General features: G+C 42.9%; 2 protein-coding genes across 3 annotated transcripts in view; one reads left to right on the top strand and one right to left on the bottom strand.

Moving 5' to 3' along the window:
- Positions 1-20,983, bottom strand: part of CUNH7orf50 (chromosome unknown C7orf50 homolog) — a 106,115-nt gene that overhangs the window by 64,200 nt on the left and 20,932 nt on the right. The gene's annotated exons all lie outside the window — the stretch shown is intronic.
- On the top strand, positions 4,660-20,710 carry GPER1 (G protein-coupled estrogen receptor 1). 2 transcript variants are annotated; one of them, XM_042827658.1, is made up of 6 exons: positions 4,660-4,994; positions 9,275-10,679; positions 14,206-16,692; positions 17,238-17,384; positions 18,653-18,777; positions 19,078-20,710. In XM_042827658.1, the coding sequence occupies exon 6, from the start codon at positions 19,089-19,091 to the stop codon at positions 20,160-20,162; it is 1,074 nt and encodes a 357-aa protein (XP_042683592.1). In that variant the 5' UTR covers positions 4,660-4,994; positions 9,275-10,679; positions 14,206-16,692; positions 17,238-17,384; positions 18,653-18,777; positions 19,078-19,088; the 3' UTR covers positions 20,163-20,710. The 2 variants fall into 2 exon arrangements, with proteins under 2 accessions (XP_042683592.1, XP_042683593.1); XM_042827659.1 differs by having other exon boundaries at positions 4,662-4,994; positions 19,279-20,710.

The raw sequence follows: 20,983 nt of genomic DNA, 5'->3' as shown, positions 1-20,983 counted from the left end.
TAGCATGTACATCTGCAAATTTAAGCTAAAAATTATCTTGAAGCTGGTAGAATTCCCACACTTGTTTTTATCTCACCTCCCAGATAAATGGTATTCCTGATGTTCATTCTGGGATCAAAACTGTTGTACAAACACCACCTGGTGGTCACTAACAGAACAATCCTGCGTGTCACAAAGATGGTTTGATCCACAGAACGAGTCAAACGATTCATGTTCACAATGGAAACAAGATCAGACCAGCTGCTGGTTATAAATGTATGTACCAGCAGGTCCTGTCTGCAAGCACATGGAAGGAGAAACAAAATTAGCCATCACTTCTGCAGCACTGCTGAGACAGCGAGGTACATAAAATTCTGTTGCAAGAAACAATCCTCAACAATGTTCAATGTGTTTTTTAACCTCACAGGACATCTAACCGGACTATGAAATCTGATTATTGAAAAGACATAAATATTTATTAAAAAAAAAAAAAAAGCCTGTGTTTCTTGTGTTTGTTCTGAACACCTGGTACCAAGCACTGCATAGAGAAGATGCTCAGAGATCAAAAGCAGTGCCATTCCCAGCCAGCTCCAGAGCATCGTAATTCTTCCTAATTAAGTTACGCTTTCACTAATTCAAAATGAAATAGATTTCATTCATTATTAATAGAGAAGTTTCTGAAACCTTTCAGCTCAGCCTATGTAAATTAAATAGCCATTCTAACACCTGCAGTGCTACACGGAGCCCCGTTCCTTTATAGAAGCTGCTGTTAGACAAAGATGTTTTCCACCCCTCATTACGGCATTATTTGGAAATACAGCCATTTTCAGCCCCCACTGAGGAGTTACCTGCACATCTACCCACATGGAGGAATTTACCTTTAGATTGATGGAAACATCACTGCAGAGTAACAATAAGAAAAATACTGTTTATAGAACAGCAAACAATGCCCAAATAAGCCAATATAAAATCACTAATGGGGAATCATGAGTGAGCAATCCTGAGATGTGACGGCAGTGGTAACGCAGCACAGAGCACGGCTGTTCTACAATAAGAGGCTCAGTGTTGATTTAGGAGCAGCCTCAGAGGCACAGGCAATTATTAATCCCAGTGCCTATGTACCCACATCACCAGCTCGTGCTTTTTTAACCCTACCCAAGCAGACAGCTTAAATTCCACAAATCCACATGGCTCCACGTACCTTACAATCAGTCTGTCTATCTAATGAGGAGATGAACCAGCTGTGCAGCGGGCTGACCAAAGGAGCTCGAAGCATCCACATATCCAAATGCCACCGCTGAGACCCATCTGCTGCAGTTACATGGCAGAAGCAGACACATCTCAGTTCCACTTACAGATCAAGATATCAGGAAGCCAACAAGCAAACAAAAACCCAACAACATGCAGCGAACACAGAAAAAACAAAGACATGGCTTTTATTCTAAAATTCATCCTCAAGCAGAACTCCTTCAGTTCTCCAAGCTGGCAACTCTTGATTTTGTGCACGGATTCCGCTGTTGTTCTGTTTGGCTTTATGTTTCACCTCAAAGGCCTGAAGTTCCACGATCTTTTAATTGAGGACTCAAATTTGCTTGCTGCTGAATAGCTGACTAAGCAAGAAGAACAATTTCAGAGTGACTCTGCAACTGTATGTCAGTATAACAAGAAACTTAGAATAGATGCTCTTCTCAAAAAAAAAAAAAACAAAAAACTCTAACAGTAATAATAATAATAATACATCTGAATAGATTATTCAAGAAAATGTCAGCCCAAGGCAGCTCCCCTGTGCAGGAATCAGGACTCAGCACACTGACACAAGCAGCCCCGTGGTGCCCAAGTGCCACCAAGAGAAACTCTGCACAGCCAGCTCAGCCCCTGAGCAGCACACTGAACCTCCCCCAGCCTCCTGTGGTGAGCATCCCACCCACACCCAGGTTATTTTTTGTTGGATAATTACATTAGAGGAATAACTGAGATGGAAATACATGATAAGTCAAGAAAAATAACTTCAGGGAAAAACATGGATTGTTTTTCAGTTTGTAATTCCAGTAACACAACATTGCTTTTCATCACAGCATGCTGGGGAACGGGCAGTAACAGCCATTGGATGTTCCAAAACAAAGGGATGCTTTCGTTAATAGCCCTCCATCAGAAAGGCTGCCTCAGCCCTACACAGAACATCATTACCACGCTCACCTCATCCACTGAGAGCACACACACGTGCTAATCATTAATCAACAGCACTCATACAAATAGTGCTAAAAGAATGCAAACAGACATTTAACCACCTTTGTTTTCGCACTTTTCTGAAGGCTCACACAACCCCACACTAGTTTGCCACTGTTCTCATGACTTGTGCCCTGTGATCATTTAAGCAGACGGAACTGAACTGATCCATTGTCTAAGAGAAGACCCAGCTGGTCTCACAACAGCAACGTCTGGCTTTTCTTTCAGTAGTGCAGAAACTGTGAAAGTAACAGCAAAGTAACAGCACCCTGGGCTGCTGCCAAAACCACCCTGCGTAGCTGTTAGGATGCCAACAGAACAGAATATGGAGTAAGAAGTTGGGAAACCTTGATTTCCTGACCTCTGTTTCTCTTACGGCTCTCAGTTTCTTCCACCCATTTGGGACACCAAATTTCTCAGTACCCAAACTTCCCATAGAATATGGACACTTTCTAATGTTCTTCTTTGAATCAGTGCACGTATTCTGAAACTGTAACATGCTGCTTGCTCCCAAGTCGAAGCATGATAAGCATTCTTTCCTTTAGGTACAGCTGGATAACAACACACGATACGGAATAACATTTGAAAACATGAACATAAATTTGGAGATGCAAGCTTTCCCTTTGTTTTTTGTTGTCGTTAAAAAAGGATGTGTAAGAAAAAGCTTTTCTCTTTTCTAGTTAGAAAAGTTCTAGTTCTTTTTCTCATTAGAAGACAAGCTCCTTCCAAGCTCTTCTTCACACCTTGCATTAGCAGAAAAGCTGCTACTGAAACACAGGAAATGCATTCTCACTGCTGATGTGCTGGGGCTTTCTTCACTCCAGTTACTCCTCCTTCACCAACTGGCTGTTAATTACCTCAGAATAAAGCTTTATAAAGGGCAATCTGAATCATCCTTAAACTTTCGGTGCAGGCACTGATTTTTCTCTATCTTTCTAGTAGTCACAAAGGGTGCATTGGGAACAGATGAACCCCAGCAGGTTGTCCCAGCCAGAACCAAGTGCTGGTGAGGTACCCTGTGCTGTCAGAGCAGGGCAGATGCTGGGCTGTTCAGTGTTACCCCATGTGTGCACACAGTCTGTTCTGAAACCCAAAAAGGCAGGTTAGTATCTCCTAGTTGAGGACCAGCCACTTCCTAAAACTTTCTTGCCTTTCCAGCATAACCACTGGATTGTTCATGCAGTTCATGCATTCTCTGTGCAGCCCTACATCTTACATAATGGATAAGGTGACACTCCAAATTTGATTAGCTCATGGAAAATCAACAGTAAAACACATCTGCCTGACTTGCACTCATTTACCCTTGCTTATTGTGTGAAATTGATACCACCAGAAGAAACAAGGATTTGGGTACACCTCCAGACCAGCTGTGCCATACAGAACATGTACACCACCCAGCCAGCTTCCAGCTTTTCAGAAGCAATTTGGAAACACTATTAAGAATGAAAGGGAAACAATGCACCCAGTCCAACAAACAACTATGCTGAGACGTTCAAAAACAAAGCTACGTGGGAGTTGGGGTGTTCTGAACAACAAGTGCAGGCTCCTAGAAAACCACATTTCACAGAGCTGCTGAGCTACTGAAGAACTGTTTTGGAGCACAGCTACTTCACAGAGCCCAAAGCAACCCACATCTGGTTTGAGAGAAGTGCTTGCAGCAGCAATGCTCACCCTCAGGTGGAAGCACAAACCTCAGCTGACATTGTGCCTCCAGCCAACCTGCAAGCCCCATTCTGAGCCCTGCACTCTGGTGCATTGGTTTTATTCCATTTTCTTGAAGTGTTTTGGATTTTTCCATGTATTTTTCAGTAAAGCTTGCTAAAGCACAACAGGTAAAACACCACGGAGACAGGAAGCACTGACCAAAGCTACAGCAGATTATTACAAGATTAGAGAAAAACACGCTTTGCCACTGATGTGCTCCTTTGAGGAAGCACGGTGCAGCTGATGCCTTCCAAGCAACAAGGCTGTGTGCACAGGAATAACCATGAGCCAAGCCTTTCTTGCTCATTTCCATCTAAGGTTTTGAGAGTACTATTAAGCAGTCACTAAGAAGATCGATGCTTAGCCCAACTCAAAACATATTACGGACTCAAAATCGTGGCTTTTAGCACCTCATGGTCATTGCAGAGCATCTGGAAACACAGTTCGTTGAATGCACACAACCCTGGGGGTGTTCCAAGAGCCAGAACCCATGCAGAAATAGAAATACACTGTATTTTTAAACTGTGACACAAAGTATTTTGTTGTCACATAGCTGCCCAGTTCAGTATGGGCTTTGAATCTGCACGTACTCAATTGGCTTTCCTTTTTCAAGAGCCCTAGGAATTAAAACAGCACACTTACCAAAAAAAGTAATTGCAAAGGCTGGGCAATGCGTGTAGGATTGCTTCATGGGCAGGAAAAAAATTCCACTGGATGGCCTCACAGACTCAGAAATGGCTGCAACAAACACTACTTTTCTGTTCTAAAATATCTCCCTGCAGAGGATAATTTGAACTTTAAAGTCACATGGTGAAATCATAGGTTTGCTAAGCATGCAACGTGTACGGTTTGAATGATGTAAACCCAGTTCCTGTTTCCCTTGCAGAACTGAATGTTTTTGTAGTCAGCAAGCAACTGGAGTTTTCATCGCGATTTATAACAGCCAAAGAAGTTACTGTGATATACACACGCTGCTGTCTGCATAAATAGAAAGGCTACATCCTCCAAACAGTAACTGTAATTCATCTGACTACTCACAGTGGAAGTCTCAGCTAATTGTATCTGTGGAGCATTGTCCTGGAAAGGTAAGTGCTTTATCTTACTTCGGATATGCGATGTTTTATTCATCACCAGAGGATCAAATGGTGAAGCTGTGGTTGTCTTTCACAAAGTTTTTAATGTTTGCTTCTTTAACAAGATTTGAACCAGACAAAATGAAACGGTGTCTCTGAGAAACACCCTCGTAGAGCTGAATAAAGCCGAGCATTAAACAGAGTGAATCTGACAACTGCTTTCTGCTAAATGCATTACTCCTACTGAACTGACATGGACAGATGATGAAATCCCATTCAGTGGTGTGGATGAGGGACTTCACAATTCCCTAGGAGCAGTCTGCTGAGGGATGGACATTTTTGGATAATCCTAACAGCGCTGTAAGGGTTCTATAGGCAGGAAACGCATCCGCAGTGCTGGTGTAGATTATGCTCAGTTATAGCTGATTCATATTCTGGGAAAGAGAAAAGAAAAGCTTTCAGTTTCTCAGCAGTCATGGTTAGGATTTCTGAAGTCTTTAGCCTCAAATACTTTCCAAAGCGTAGGAATTGTGCACTACAACAAGAAGAAAGTGGCATTTCAGTGCAATCCTCCACTCCCTCTTTATTTTTTTCCCACCATTTGGCAGACCTAGCCAGAGCAGGAAGGACAAATCCACACGTGTGAACCCCCCCACCCCCAAAGCGCCAGCATCGCTTCTGCGGGGCGGTGCAGCCCATGCCCACTCACACAAGGAGTGCTGTGTGCACTGCTGGATGATGGGGGGAAAGAATTTTCTCCTTCTCTGAGCTGCTGGCAGACCAACTGCCCTGCCCAAGCTTTTTACAGAGGGAGAGCTCAGCTGCCAGCAAGAAACTCCCTGTTTTAGGGACTCTTCTTTCTAGACTTTAAATAAACAGAAGTTTCCTTGAGACCAAGCTCTCCAACCGCAGCAGTTAACCATCCATTGCACGGGAGGGTAAGAAAGCAATGGAACCTTGCAGACTGGGTCCTCTCATTACTGAAAGCTGCTTTTCACAGCTTGCTATTTTTCCAACTACTTCTGAACATGGTGCTCATTTCCTCAGCTCCACCTGTGGGAAGTGAAGCAGAATGCACGAGCTGTGCTTCAGAAAGTGGAAATTAAATATATTCACTTCAATCTCTGGCACAAAAGGCATGGTGGACACAAATGGGGAAACAGTGCCAGAGACAAACCCCAGAGAACCAAAATTGAAGCTACATGAAGGAAGGACTAACAGCGTGCAAATGATTGTCAAGTAAAACAAAGTGGGGAGGAAACAGAGGTGAGGAAGAGGATGGGCTTTTAGAGAAAGGCAATGCAGGAAACCACAATGCAAACAGCGTGTTGTGACTTTCCCTCATTAATTAACCTGAGGAAAAGGCCTGAGTTCTGCATAGCTTCCATGTACGAGAGCTCAGATGGGATATTTTGATAGTGGTCTCAGTCACCAGTGCCTAAATAGAAATGATGAAGTCAGTTCTCCCCTAATAAGCTGAGAGGAAGAACTCATCCACATCCTGAGGCATTTACAGGGCACAATGGCAGCTCCAGGAAGCAGAAAAGGACCCGGCCCAGCAAGCACAGCACAAACGTGACGTGCTGGGAGCAACCACATTCAGTTCAGTGCAAGGAATGAACTTAGAACATTGGGAACGTTTCAAAACCATCAAGACTTAGAATTTCTAACAGTTGTTTCCTACGGTAGAGAAGCACTGAGGCTGAAGGGCTCCCTAAAGCTCTAGATACAAACAGATGCACAGAAAGGTTACACCATCTGTCCCAGTTTTATTCAGCCCCAGATGCAGGATGTGAGGGATGGGGGGGCTGCTGGCAGGGCCTCAGCCACAGGGGCCAACACAGCAACTGCAGCAGGTGACGAGCAGCACTCCTTGCTAAGAGCCATTTCCCCAAGAAGGTACAAGGAGACAAGACATGGCAGAAAACAAGCAGCTTTAGGGGATGGTGTGATACAGCAGGAATAGACATCTGAGTGAGTGCACTGCAGAGAAAAAGCATCCCAGTATCAGCTTGCAGGAAATATCAGGCACGTTTGTTTGCAACCATGGGCACACAAGTCTTTCCTAGCACATCCAGAATGCAAAACTGCCATTTGCTCTCCTTCAAATACTTAGTGAGGCATCAAAATCAAGTAAGAGAACAGTCTGCCATTACCACTGTGACTTTCTAAAAGCAGAACAGAGACAGCGCTTGGAATAACTTAAGAAAGAGTAACAATCTGCATTATAAACTTTAATCTTATTTGACTAGCCTGCAAGGATTTCAGAATATACTACAACTGCTAGCAATGACCAACAGAAAATGGAGCTATTTTTCTTCTGCACGAACACTTGATTGACTTCCAGCAAGCATCCTGCACGTACAGACTGAGCACTGCAGAGCTGCCAACAGCTCAGTGCTTTGGCAAGATTTTGGTAATATGGATAATTTTCTGGAATTTCCCATTAAGACAATGCATCCAGAATTTTTCCTTTTGTCCAAACTTTAACTTCTACAGTCGCAGTATTATTTTCCCCTGAATTGAAATTCAATTAATGAAGGAAATTAAAAAGAAATACCTTCAAAGATGAACCCAGTATCAGAACCAAAGTCAGATCCTGAGCACTTTTCAACAAGTTTTGGCACCTTGTTTTTCCTGCAATCTGGTGGAAGGCCGTATGATTTCCTGTGAAACCTGAAGTTGCTTCCTTTGTTTCCTTGGCAATTCTGCTACTCTGAGATGCTGTGCAAGGCCAGTGAGTGCAGCCTGGGATGGAAGCTGTCAGGAAGACAACAGAAACCTTCACAGAGCCAGAACTCCATGGAAATACTTGGTTCTGCATCACGGCCAACAGGACTGGAAGGTGACCCCTGGAGACTCTGGCAGGAGAGCTGCTCAAAGCAGAAGTGTTTCTTAACCTCCTGAAAGTACTGTGTGGGATGCTGGCTTCCCATAAGAGCAGGAAGGTTTCTGGGGATGCTCAAGTGGTTCACATCCTCTGCAATCCTGGCACTGGATCAGGCTATGCTTCACACCTCTCTTTTAATGGAAGGTCAAAATTTGACTTACACTGCTTGCAGAGTATTTAAGAAGGGATGCATTACAGAAGTCAGACATTGGTGGCCTTCGGATTTCCAGGCAATGAAGAGAAATTGAAGCAGCAGATGGAGGCCAGGAGAAGGTTTGACAAGCTCCGTGGCTGCAGTGACTGTGCAGAATTGAAAGGTGAGACAGGTACATTCAAACATGCAGGTCAACATGAAAGAACAGCCATGGAGCCAAGGGGAGCGGACTGCACAGCAGCTGCTTGATTAATGAGGAATTTACTGGTATTCAAAGCCCAGCATATTGGGCCTTATCCTCAAACACTTTGCATCTAAATCTACACGGACCAAAGCCAACTGCTCCTCTGTGGCACAGAACTTCCCCATGCATGTCCTGCATTCCTGCCTGGAACAGCACCTCCAGAAAGGGAAAACTGACTTCAAAGAGAGGGAAAGAATGCTGCTTAATCAAAACATAACTCTATGGTTTGATAGAAATGCAATTATAATTACATAAGATTATACATATACACTTAATCAGAGTCACTTCGATAAGTCAACTTTTTGAATTAAAGTATTAGAATTCCAATTGTGAGGAGCGATTAAAAATATCAGCAATGTGAAGTAGTGTCAGAGGTAACAACACAAACGAACTGCCAAGCAGCATTAAGGCACTGACTTATCTATAATGAGCGCTGCCTAAAAACACCCATGTAGCTTCATGAACTTTCACCAATTTAAAGTTGCTTCCACTGTAAGAGCTAAAATCACCAGAATACTTGGAGGAAAGAGTCCTGCCTTAAGCACAGCTGCGAGTGTAGCACTCTTGTTATTAATTGTTACTGAGTTATTTTCCAAACCAACCTGCACAACAAAGTGTCTCAATTTTGCTTTTAATGGTATATAAACCATATATACATGTATCTACTACACTGGGTTTTTCTTGAGTACATACAATGTTTCCCTACGAAGCTTATGGGCTTCAGATGGATCCTGCAAACACCAAGAGGTATCACAATTACTGTATCAATACATCCCAGGGTCACTGAGAGCCAGCAGCCCATCCCTGCTACTGTTAAATCTCAGGAGCTCAGAACTCAGCTGCAAAAATCGTTCTATGGCAGAACTTCATTGGGAGGCTTATGATGCACTGCTGATCATTTTCTCATGCTTGAGCACGTGCAAAAAATTTCCATTTTCTGCAAAGTATGTAATGCACAAATGAAAAGACATTAACACCTGTTTCTCCTTCCTTTTCCATTTCAGTTTCTAACTTCCCCGGGCAGGAACAAGCAGGTTGTGCAGAAAGGATGAGCGCTCACAACATGACGTGGATCAGCTACCCAAGCAAGAGCCTGGCTTCCACCTCCCTGGAAGAAATTGAAGCATTCATAGCTTCACAAAACATCATATCCAGACTTATGCACTGTTACATTGCCTTCTTTGTGCCGACAGGGCTGATAGCTGGCGTGTGCATTTTGGTCATTTTCATAAAGAATTACGTGCAGAACAAAGCCATGGAACACTTAGACCCGCTTCTCCTACACTTCACCATCAGCAACATCACAATGATTCTGTTGTCATTCACAGTCATCAACAGACCTGACTACACAAGAGTGACCCACCTGGCCTGTAGTGTGCTGTCATTTCTGTTCAACTTCAGTTATTTCAGCTCTCAGCACTCTTTGGTGCTGATGCTTCTCATGCTGTTACTGAAGAGATTTCCACCAAGGACTGCCCTGAGCACAGTAACCCAGCGCCCCATTCTGTGCATTGGATGCGTACTGCTATGCGCCTTCTGCTTGGCTCTGACAGAGGCAGTGCTGGTTGGCACAGAGAACTACCACTTGGAAACAGACTGCCAGCTGGATCCATTATTTGCATGGCCTGAATACGAGATCGTTAAATTCACCCTTGGATTTGGAATCCCATCATTTCTTCAGATACTCTCTTTTATCACCCTCCTTGCTAAAGAAGCCCCTGCTGAAGCTCCAGCCTTACAGCAGCACATCCGTGCTTACCTTGCTGTGTTCATTATAAGCATAACGACATTTATATGCCGTCTATTTTACAACATTATGATTCTCTTCAGGACAACACTGAAATTACAGAAGAGCATTGGAACTCCAAAGGATGAGCTCGTGATGAACATTGCTGAAATAGTACTGTTCTCTGAGAGCTGTGCTAGCCTGGTACTCATCCTCTGTTTGCACAAACCATGCAAGGACAGAATACTTCAAGTCATACGGAGCTGCCGAAGGGCACCCAGCACCCCCAGCCACCTCGACATCCCAGTAACGCCCACAGGCCCTGAAATGATGCCTCAGTAACACCTGCTCTTCTCAGAGCTCTCAGTCTACTCCTATGGCTTTTCTTCTTTGTAAAGGACAGTTGTTCTTCCTTTTGATCCCAAACTTGGACTATCACACAGCTAGCAGGACTGATAAACATGTATTTATCTGCTATCTGCAGTGACCTAGCATGTAGAAACATGCAGGACTTGGGGGTCTGTTCTCATGTGCGTGTAAATATTTTTTCATCTCCTTCCTTTGCACTTTACTTCAAAAGCGAGCAGAAAGTATTGCAGCCATAGAAGCATGCTTCTGTAATAGAACCAATGCCTTAGTGAGGATGAGCACCAAAACATATCCCAGAGCAACTTGGATCTAAGGTAAAAATCTGCAGCCAAAGCATTTTCTCAGGTTTGCTTCCTCTTTGGACTGGGATTTCTTGCCCTGCAAGCCACCCATGTTTTTGTAACACTGCTTAATTCCAGTAACAACAGCAGTGAAGCAGGGGTTAAGAGTCCATTACAATCCCAAAATAGTGATGCTGCAAGTCTATTTCACAGCTTGCTTGTACCATGTATGCACACAGAACGGGGTTTTCCTTCCTTTCTTTTCCTGTTTTTCTCTTCTACACTTGCTGGAACCTCAAAGGTTTTTATCTGAATTCTTGCATGCACAAAAAAACAAACAAAAAAAAAAAAAAACAACAAACCAACAACACAAAACCCCTCAAATTAATGGAAACGTTGGTCCATAAAGAACTTTGTGTCCTTTCTGAGGCACTGAACTGGAAAGATGGACAGGATGGCTAATTAAAACTTTGTGCAAGAATGAGAGCTTTTCAGTTAAAGTATGCTCAGCTTCAGCTCCGCATTACGACTTCATGCAATTATTGATTTAAGCCATTCTTGATGAGTTCATTCAGAAGTATGAAGTCGCATGCCTTGAATAGTCACATTCCATTATACCTTCACTAAAACAATGAGAAAAACCAGGCCCAGGACAGTGGAACTGCTTTTAAAAAGGCAAAAAGAAGAAGAGCCCCAGATCCAGGCAGAAATCAAGGCTTTGCTGGGGATAGGAGAGGAACATTACATATTTTAGATGAGAATTTACAGAGAAATAGTGCAAAATGGAGAAAGAAATCCAAATCTGAGCATCCCACAGCAGCCATGGCACTGCAGCCTATGGAAGCAGCCACTGGTCCAGGCAGAACCTCAGGCGCAGGGCTGTGATGCTGGCTGTGAGAGCACCACTGCTGTAACCCAGGTTGGCACAGAGCCCTTTTACACGTTTGGCTTCAGTCTAAGACTTCCTTCCAGGGAGGAGAGAACAGAAAAAACAAGGAAGGCACGGGGCTGCTCTGCATCGCGGATAAAGATGTGGAGTTGGAGTACAAGTTAAAAACAGAAATACAGAGAGGTGATAAGCAGGGCTCAAGTGACCCGAAGGGTCTGTAAGAAAAAAACACTCTGATACTTAGACACATGTTTGTGTAGCACTGAAGGCAAAATTTACCTGATTAGACATGGCACCTGGATGCTAAAGGAAGAAAGAGATTTTATAGGAAAAATCTTGGAAAGTTATCTTGGTAAGGTTCAGATCTGTATGCAGTCAGTGCAAATTGGAAGGGGCTGCCTGAAATACAGCAAAGTGGCACTGATCCACCAACAGGAACACGTTCTGCAAGGATTGCCAAGTGGAAGACTAAAGGACATCTGCCCAAATGTAGCGTGCATAGATCTGGAATGTATTTACATGGCTCTAGTCCTGAAATGCAGTCAGAGTCATGAATTCCAGGACTTCTATCACGTGCAAAGAGAGGGCAATCATCCCACCATGACCATAAGGACCAACTTTTCCACAAGATGTAAGAATCAACTGGTGAAATATCTGCACTGCATTATGTCAGCTTGTTCTCCCACTCAGCTCTGCCCCACTGCCAGCACCAGCAGATGGATAAATAGGGAACATCACGTAGAAACAGGGCATTATTAGACACTGGTCAGAAAATACGTAGATAAGAATCAGCTCTTCAAATACAAGAGTTAATTATATTGTTGTGAAAGGATTTCTCAGATGACATCTGAAGTTTTGCTTTGCATCCGAGGGAGTTTAAACAACAAGGTCTGAACATCAGCCCTGCAGAGAGGAGCTGTAAGAACAGCACATCAGTACAGAAAGCTGACAGACTGAGCGAAAGGATGTGTCAGAAGATGTAAGCTGTTTATTTCAGTTCAGGCAGAGAACATCACACTTTCACGGCTAAGTATGTTATTTTCTAGAACGGGAATTATGCACAAAGGATTCTACTTCATTCACTGCTGCCATATATTGAAAGGATGAAAGAATAAATATTGTATTGTTTCTGAGTTCTGTGTTACTGTTCAAGGTGCCTGAAAGTAAACCCAGCCAGCAAATGCACAGGACCTGCTTAGAGAACACTGGCTGGGCCCTGGGAACTGGTCTGATGTGAGCAAATCACACCGTCCTGCAGGAGCCTGGAGGCTCAGCACAGGTAGCATGCATGACAGCACTGCAGCATTTGGCTCAAGCAGAACCACGTCAAATATCTCAGAAATAAAGCCTGTGGGAGCGACTGACAGAGCTGACACCTGGAAAAGAGCAAGAACCACTGCTGCAGAGCTGTGAGCGCTGGGTTCAGCTCCTGCTGCTGTCTGTGTGATGCGAATCGGTGTGCTCTGGTCTGTTCCCTCTCCTCAGCTGCTGCATGGGGACAAAAAGTATTTTCTGCATGGCTGGTTAGATTGTCATAACATCTACATACAGGAAAAGACCAACTGAAAGGCAGAAAACAAAAGGAATCAGGAGAGAAGAGGTTGAAACGTGAAACAAAAATCCAAGCTCTCATTAATATAATTCATAGCAATACAAAAACGTTTTGTTAAATGGTTCTTGATAAAGTTACACAGAATTGCCATTAAAATTCAGGACAATTTACATGTAGTCCTAGAGGAGATCTACTTTTGATTCAACTAGAACATGGAGGTAGATACCTCTATCTGCAATGTGAAATGGACAGAATTAGTCCCAAAAAGCCAGTATAAAACAGGCAAATTTGTGGTAGAAGAGCAGCTTTGGCTTGGATTAACAGCGATTATTTTTAAATGATTAATAAATTGAAATGCTTTTATTTTATTTTTTTTTTTAGAATAAAATTAAATCTGCCTACTCTCTTTTTTTTTTTTTTTCCCATCCATACCAGAAACAGCTTTGCTGCCCACTTTCTTCCAGGCTTCACCCAATTCTGAGCAGTACGTTCCAGAAGAAACACAGCACAGATATTTTTGTAGCCACGCTGTCAAAAATAACTAATGCCATATATTGGAAATTTGAAAGAATGCTTTATTTCTGTTCTGATAGCACACACATCTAAGACCAGCCTAGATGAAAAAAAAAAACCAAAAGCCTCCAGTTCCAAAAACTAAGAGAAATGAGCAGGCTGCTGAAGGGTAAGCACGCATTTCTGAGTGGGTAACACGCTGTAAAAAGATTACGTAGAGACTAAAGACTCATCTTTCCCGAACCAGCTGGCTCCAATCTGATCTGGTCCAATTGCAAAACAACATCTGAGCTAAAGAGAGACAGGATTTGCACAGCTGAATCATAACTTGAGCTGCTACACCCCTATTTGTACTGCTAAGGCCAGCCTCCAAAGCATTTCAATTTCAAACTTATAGACCCAGAAAAGGCTCCAGCATCATTTGTGTTGACTTTGAGGTAGCTGCAGGTCTCAGTACAGTGAAAGCTCAAGCAATTTAGCCATAACAAGTATGCTATGTAACTTTCACACCATATACTTTGCACAAACAGTTGATTCACTAAATACCAGGTATGAAAGAATGCGTTTTGCTTCCAGAGTACTGTAATCCTTCTTCTCTCATTTAGGATCAGTTAGTGACAACTATGAAATCCTTTCATTTGGACAAGTGGAGAGGCGAAGCACCCAGGAAGGCCTGCCAGACTCAACTGCTGGAGTCGGAAAGGACTGCTGCTTTGTGAATTCTATTTTATCACATTTGGATGGAGACTGGAGTGCTATGATGACATCCTCCACTTTTACATCACGTTGTGGTCCAATTACAGAAAATCTGGATGTGTTTCTCCTCTCTTTGAAGTGTTTTGCAACACACAGCGCCAGAAAAACAAAAAGATTCTACCAAACAGTTTGAATGGGTACAAGTGCTGTCCCTGCAAAGGCTGAACTTTAAAAAAATGTATTTTTAGTAAGAAAAATGCGTTCTCAGAATAATTGGCAACTAAAAAGGCTGAACAAACAAACACACTCCAGGCAAGGTTTTCTGCAGGCACAGAACACAATCATTTGTTCCAATCCAAACTATGCTTGATTACGTGCAAGAAAAGTAGCGATCCTGTGACTGGTCAGGATAAAATCCAGAGGTACTGCAGAGGAGGGCAACAGCTCCAGGCAGGAGATGTCACACAGCGGATGGACAAGGTCACAGGTGCTGCTCATGCTAACAGAATGATGAGACAGCCCTGGAGGGGGAGTTCCATCTACACGCAGAACTTGAACTTTACAGCAGCATCTGTTCCTCCTCCACTCACCTCCCACTTTGCTCTTCCTCTACTATCACTCCTTTGGTAACACAGCAGTCCTATGCTGACGCTTGCTAAATTACCTCCAGCAGCCTATATTATCATATTATCCTCACTCCGAGCCTCTTGGTACAACACAGCACATCACAATCACACCAGTGCTCCTTCAACACAATGCAGAGCCAATGTATATTGAGGCATATACAGCGTTTAAGAAGTTGACTACTACAGATTTAAAAACAACTGCCAGGAAAAACACTAAAGGCTGGATTACTGCAGTAGGACATGGCAGGAAGGCTAGCACACCAGTTGCTTCCATGCTTGTTCTCAGCAGCAGTTGCAATAAGGCACAACAGGCAGGGCTGTAATACTGTCACAATTCAGTTCAATATACAGATCACGGAGGCACTCGTTATGAAGTCCTATGGGATATCAGCAAATGAAGGAGGAAAAGGGACTGAGGTATTCAGCAGCTGTTAAAATTTGTTGTAAGCACTTTGTGACCATTTTCAATGGGGAAGTGCTGAACGGTGAGATTAAGATAGATTAATCAGTAACAATAACTTGATTGCATAAACAAGAGCCTGGAGATGCTGTCATTTGTTTTAGGAAACAAAATTCAGAGAATTCACATGACCGTCTCATAAAATATTTACTGAAACACAGAAGTCACTAATTACATTGTAATCATATTAGATGTGGTCTCTTCTTATGCTTCACAGCTCTCCTAGCAGGAGAAACAGCTACTTCAGGGCTTTTTCAGAAGGACATTTCCTACCTACACTTGAAGCGTGGCAGAAGGACGTATTTCTTGTCCTAAATTCAAATGAGAAAATCAGCACTGATAACAGCATTATACATTCTGATAGCAAATCAGCTGATGCTCGCAGTTAGAAAACCAGGGGCAGACAGGGCAGCTGATTGCTGGAGCAGGACCCCAACATAACAAACATGAACACCCAGAAGCCACCTCTAGGCATAAAGGGAAACACTGATCCTGCTGGCCCTTACAAGATCAGTGCAAGTTCTGAAGGACAGAATGAAGCAGACGAAATCACATGATCCATGAGCAACAAGAAAGACTCTTTATAATCCTGCTCTTAGAACAGAGGAAAAACAGCCCATCAAAGCTGGTATCACAAGACTTTCCAACACAACAATTACTGCAGTCCTATAACCCAACCGCAGCTGCGCACTTCTCAAAGCAAAGCACTCTAAGGCCCTCGGTCCCCATTACCCCATCAGGAAGACTCCAGAAATCCATCTGTGTGCACATTCTCTTCAGCTAAGCAGTAATGCATTCCCAAACCATCCACAGTCACTGTGCAGGAACAACGACACGACAACTTCATGCCTCTGAACTGATAACACTGATTTCTTGGAACCCTGATGTTGAGATCCAATCCACTTCTTTAATAGCAGTGGAACATCGCATCGAAGCACGGCCTGCCCATTAATGACACTTAACTTTAAGTTAGCAGATCAATATCACCTTAAAAAGTGAACCACGCAAAGACAAAATTGCTCTTTCAGGAGAAAAACACATTTCCTTTCAGCCTTCAGAACTGTAGCCACCAGTAGGTGGTGTTTCTGAAATGTCAGAGCACTTCTTCTCCCCTACAGATGAAATGCAAAACTCCACCTGCACTACTGCTGCTTTTCATGCAGGACTCCACGCTCACTGCTGCTCCACGTTCACTGCAAAGAAACCTATTTCATCCGAGGGCCTTTGAGCAGAACGGTTCTACCACGCATCAAGATGACAACACACACCTGAAAATGTAAATATACAGACGACACAGGACTGACTCGCAGGTAGGAAAACGGAAATCTGTGAAGCCAGTTTAGTAAATGACCCTCCTTAGCTGCTACATTTCACTCCATCCAATATTTTCCTCTTAACTGTCCCGGGGGGGTTAAGAATATCTTGTATAACAGAAATTGTTGCTTTGTGTGCGTGTAAAAGCGGCTCAGTTGTGACTTGCAAATGCATCTCTTAATAATTGATCAGCTGAGCTCTAGGTTTGAATACACTGCCCTGCCTGCAAAAATGCTGAAGGCAAAAGGAGAGCCAAAGGAACGGTACGCAAAAGAAAAGTGACAAATAAGAGACAGCAGCTGCGTGAGTAGATGCAGCAAAAAAGAAACCAGCAGAAACAGGGTTAATTCCAGCCCTATGAGGCTGTTCAGCAGCACTTTGAACACAAATTAGAACAACCCTGGGAATCTATAAAGCTTGTTTTATTACCAAGGACGTGCAGCAAGATCTGCATTTTGCTGTCGTAATCTATCCTTTATTTAAGGCATTTTAAAACAGGACAGACTTTGAAATGATGTTTTCACTGCTGAATTGTCAACAGGTGACATTCCCTGCAGCTCTGCACACCTAAAGGCAAGTTTATCCTGGCACGGCAGTGGAAGTTGACACATCCATTAAGTGAGTACCTGAGCGAGAAGCAGCCTTCTGCTGTCTGCAGGAAAACCAGCTCTGGAAAAATGGAATTAAGGTAAAAATGAAGTGTTTCACAGTCTGGGGTTACCTGTAATGTTTGCAGTAGCTTGGGTTTCAGTGGGCTCTCAGACTTTACTGAAGCCTGAGCACAGGGCTGCCATGCAGAATCAATTGCTTTGACTCATAACTTAACCTTCCTTTTATTTACAGCATTTTACTGCCTTACTCAAAGATAAAAGGGTGTTACATGAAAGACAGTGGTCCGTGCCTCACTGGTATCTGCTTGAAACAAACACCAAACCTTCTTCAAATACATGTAATTTCACATGGATATTTTAGCATGCAGATTTACCTTATGAAAACGCTTCAAAGCACAGCAACAGTGACAGCGAACTTAGAGCTCTCACTGGGAAGTAAAAGCTCTTTTGATTCAAGTATCTGCTGGCTACTTCTAACAAAATGAATACATTGAAGCAAACTGAGGCGTGCCTTTCTGACTACAAATACTGTAAGGCTCCTTCTCCATTCACGGTTTGCTCCTTCTGTGCATCAGCGCTACTTGAAATCATTAAAACGTGGAACTGAGCGCTAATTTTACCAGTTTTGCTGGTAGGATGGAGGTTAAAGCAATTCAAAATATCTAACGTTTAACACAAGCTACCCTGGGTTACCATTTCCATGCTATTTATGCATTTTATTTATGCATTTTATTTAAATAAACTTCCAGCAATGCTCCGAGTCCACAGCATTCAGCGTTCATAGGAAACAAATAGGATTACCGATGTTTTCATTCCCTTCCAGAAATCAACGTAGCATAATTAATTGCAAAGAAAAGCAAACTGATGTCGGTGTAAATCCATGTGCTGCTTATACTACCTTCATTTCTAAAGTCTGCATTTCCTTCCCTCTGCAAGCAATAGGAACCAACTGCTGTTCGTCTCTGCTGCTTTCTCAGCCACTCTCCTACTTATTAAGCTTACGAGCTGCTGATGAACTGAACACACACACACACCATACGCACATGCAATATAAACTTTATATTCATAGACCCTCTTCATTAGGCCAAATTCTCCCGTTTGATTTCTGTCTTTCCACATATTCCAACACTGAATGGTTTACGATTTATAACGCCCTACCAGACCTGCCCTCACAACACAGTATCACCTCCAGCTAACTGCAATCCTTTTAACAGAACTGTTGAACATCCCTTCCTACCCTACACTTCCTACAGCCTCAGCTGCACGCCTGAAGTTAGAAGCAGCACACTGTGCGTGGCACAACGCTGCAGCATGAGATTAACAGTATTTCATTTGCAAATTGCAGGTCCAAGGATGTGCAATGAGTATTAACAGAACACAAATGGAGCTAGAATTCTGCCATCTTCCGACCTGCACAGAGGAGAACTGCTGATGAAAACCTTTCTTTGAAATGATCCAAGTACCATTATGGTAAAAAGATCCCGACGTGATCTTACAGCGTACAGGAACTGCGAGTGCTCTCATTTGCAATGCATATAGTGTCTTGTAAGAAAACAAGAAAGAAAGAAATGTACTTCTTGTACTGTTGTATTTCAGTCAATTTCAAGTCTAATTAATTTGGCTTCTGAAGAATTTGAATTTCCTATTTATAAGTGCGGGCTTTCTTCCATTCCAAACAAAATGCTTCCGATTCACTGCTTTGAAAACACCCCAAAACCTCATCTTTTTGGCATTACTACCAAACTGTGAGTGCTGTTATCTTTTGTGCAGGTATTTTAACCATGGAAACCTACTCTGCCTCAGTCCCACCTGTCATATGTAACAGCACAACTTTCAACCTCAACGGATCGCATCTGTGTAACGAGAGCCTGTCTTCTAGATTAGCAGATAAATCAGAACACCAACAATACGTTATTGGGCTTTTCCTATCGTGTCTTTACACAATATTCCTTTTTCCCATCGGTTTTGTAGGAAACATTCTGATTCTGGTGGTGAACATAAGCTTTCGTGAGAAGATGACTATCCCAGACCTTTACTTCATCAACCTCGCGGTGGCCGACCTCATTTTAGTTGCTGATTCTCTCATTGAGGTTTTTAATCTTGACGAAAAGTATTACGATATCACTATCATATGCACCTTTATGTCTCTGTTCCTTCAGATCAACATGTATAGCAGCATTTTCTTTCTGACGTGGATGAGCTTTGACAGATACATAGCACTGGCAAAAGTAATGAGGTCCAACCTATTTCGCACTATGCAACACGCCAGGTTGAGCTGTGGTCTCATATGGATGGCATCCATTTCTGCAGCACTGGTGCCATTCACGGCTGTGCACTTACAACACACCGGAGAGGTCTACTTCTGTTTCGCAGACGTAAAAGAAATCCAGTGGCTAGAAATAACCCTGGGGTTTATCATCCCCTTTGTGATCATCGGCCTGTGTTACTCGTTAATCGTTCGAGTCCTTATAAAAGCACACAAGCACAGGAGCCTTCGCCTCCGCCGACAGAAGGCTCTTCGAATGATATTCGTTGTGGTCCTGGTTTTCTTTATCTGCTGGCTCCCTGAAAACGTCTTCATTAGCGTCCAGCTCCTGCAAAAGAAAAGTGAGCCCGCCTCGTCCAGCAGCCCGTCCTTCAGACACGACTACCCTCTCACAGGACACATTGTGAACCTGGCAGCTTTCTCCAACAGCTGTTTGAACCCTTTAATTTACAGTTTCCTAGGGGAAACCTTCAGAGACAAACTGCGGCTGTACATTGAACAGAAAACCAAGATGTCCACGTTACATCGGTTCTGCCAGGCTGCCCTGACGTCCGTCATCCCCGACAGTAATGAGCAATCCGAGGTCTGATTTAGGGCTGTTGTGCAGAACGTCTGACTGTGAAGCTGTGCAAATAGTGAACAAAATGCTTACTACTAACAGCAAGAAGCATGCCTGCCTGTGTATATATTGCACTGCTCTGCTGAGCGTGGAAGGTTTATGTTCAGAATGTTTTTATGACAACTTTAATGTAGAGGAATATGCTATAGTCAGATTTATATTTAATTAAGAGCAGGATTATTAAAAGCTGAGCACTGGAGGAGCTTTATTTTATATAATACATGCATGAATGATAATATAGAAGAAAATTTTATCAAGCTAGGAAGACTCCAGATGTAACTTGATTATCGGAGATGTTGTTTTGCTGGTGTATAGAAGGCACTTCCACTTAAACAACCAAACTGCAGTAAGAGTGGGGAAAAATCATTACAACACATTGATGTGGAGATGCAGAAAACAGTTTGATTTTTACCCAAATGTGTTAAGTTAAATGGCTTTGCTTTTGAGAACTATATAGTATTATCATCATTGTATTCCAGCATGTCTTCCACAATTAACTTTTTCTGATCTTAATACAATCTAGAATGGTGATGAGCTTTTGTCTCATAAATCTGATCTGCTGTTTACATCAGCACTTGATCAAAGCTGTAATCATCTGTCACTGTATGGTTCATCTCAAAGAACTCAACTGCAGTGAAATGTAATGCTGTGCTCTTCTGAGGATTCCCCAGGACAGCATTTCTCAGGATGGACATAAATGGGCTTTTTGTCAAAAATGCAAGCACATATATGTGCATCCATATCTCCCTTCAGACTCAAACAGAAGTTGTATAAGATCTGTCTCCACTTAG

This window comes from Centrocercus urophasianus, unplaced genomic scaffold (genome assembly GCF_019232065.1).
Source record: "Centrocercus urophasianus isolate 14NV4802_14NV808 unplaced genomic scaffold, USGS_Curo_1.0 seq_29, whole genome shotgun sequence".
In the NCBI taxonomy this organism is placed as follows: Eukaryota; Metazoa; Chordata; class Aves; order Galliformes; family Phasianidae; genus Centrocercus; species Centrocercus urophasianus.
Note: the sequence above shows the minus strand (reverse complement) of the source record. Positions and strands in the feature narration are given on the sequence as shown.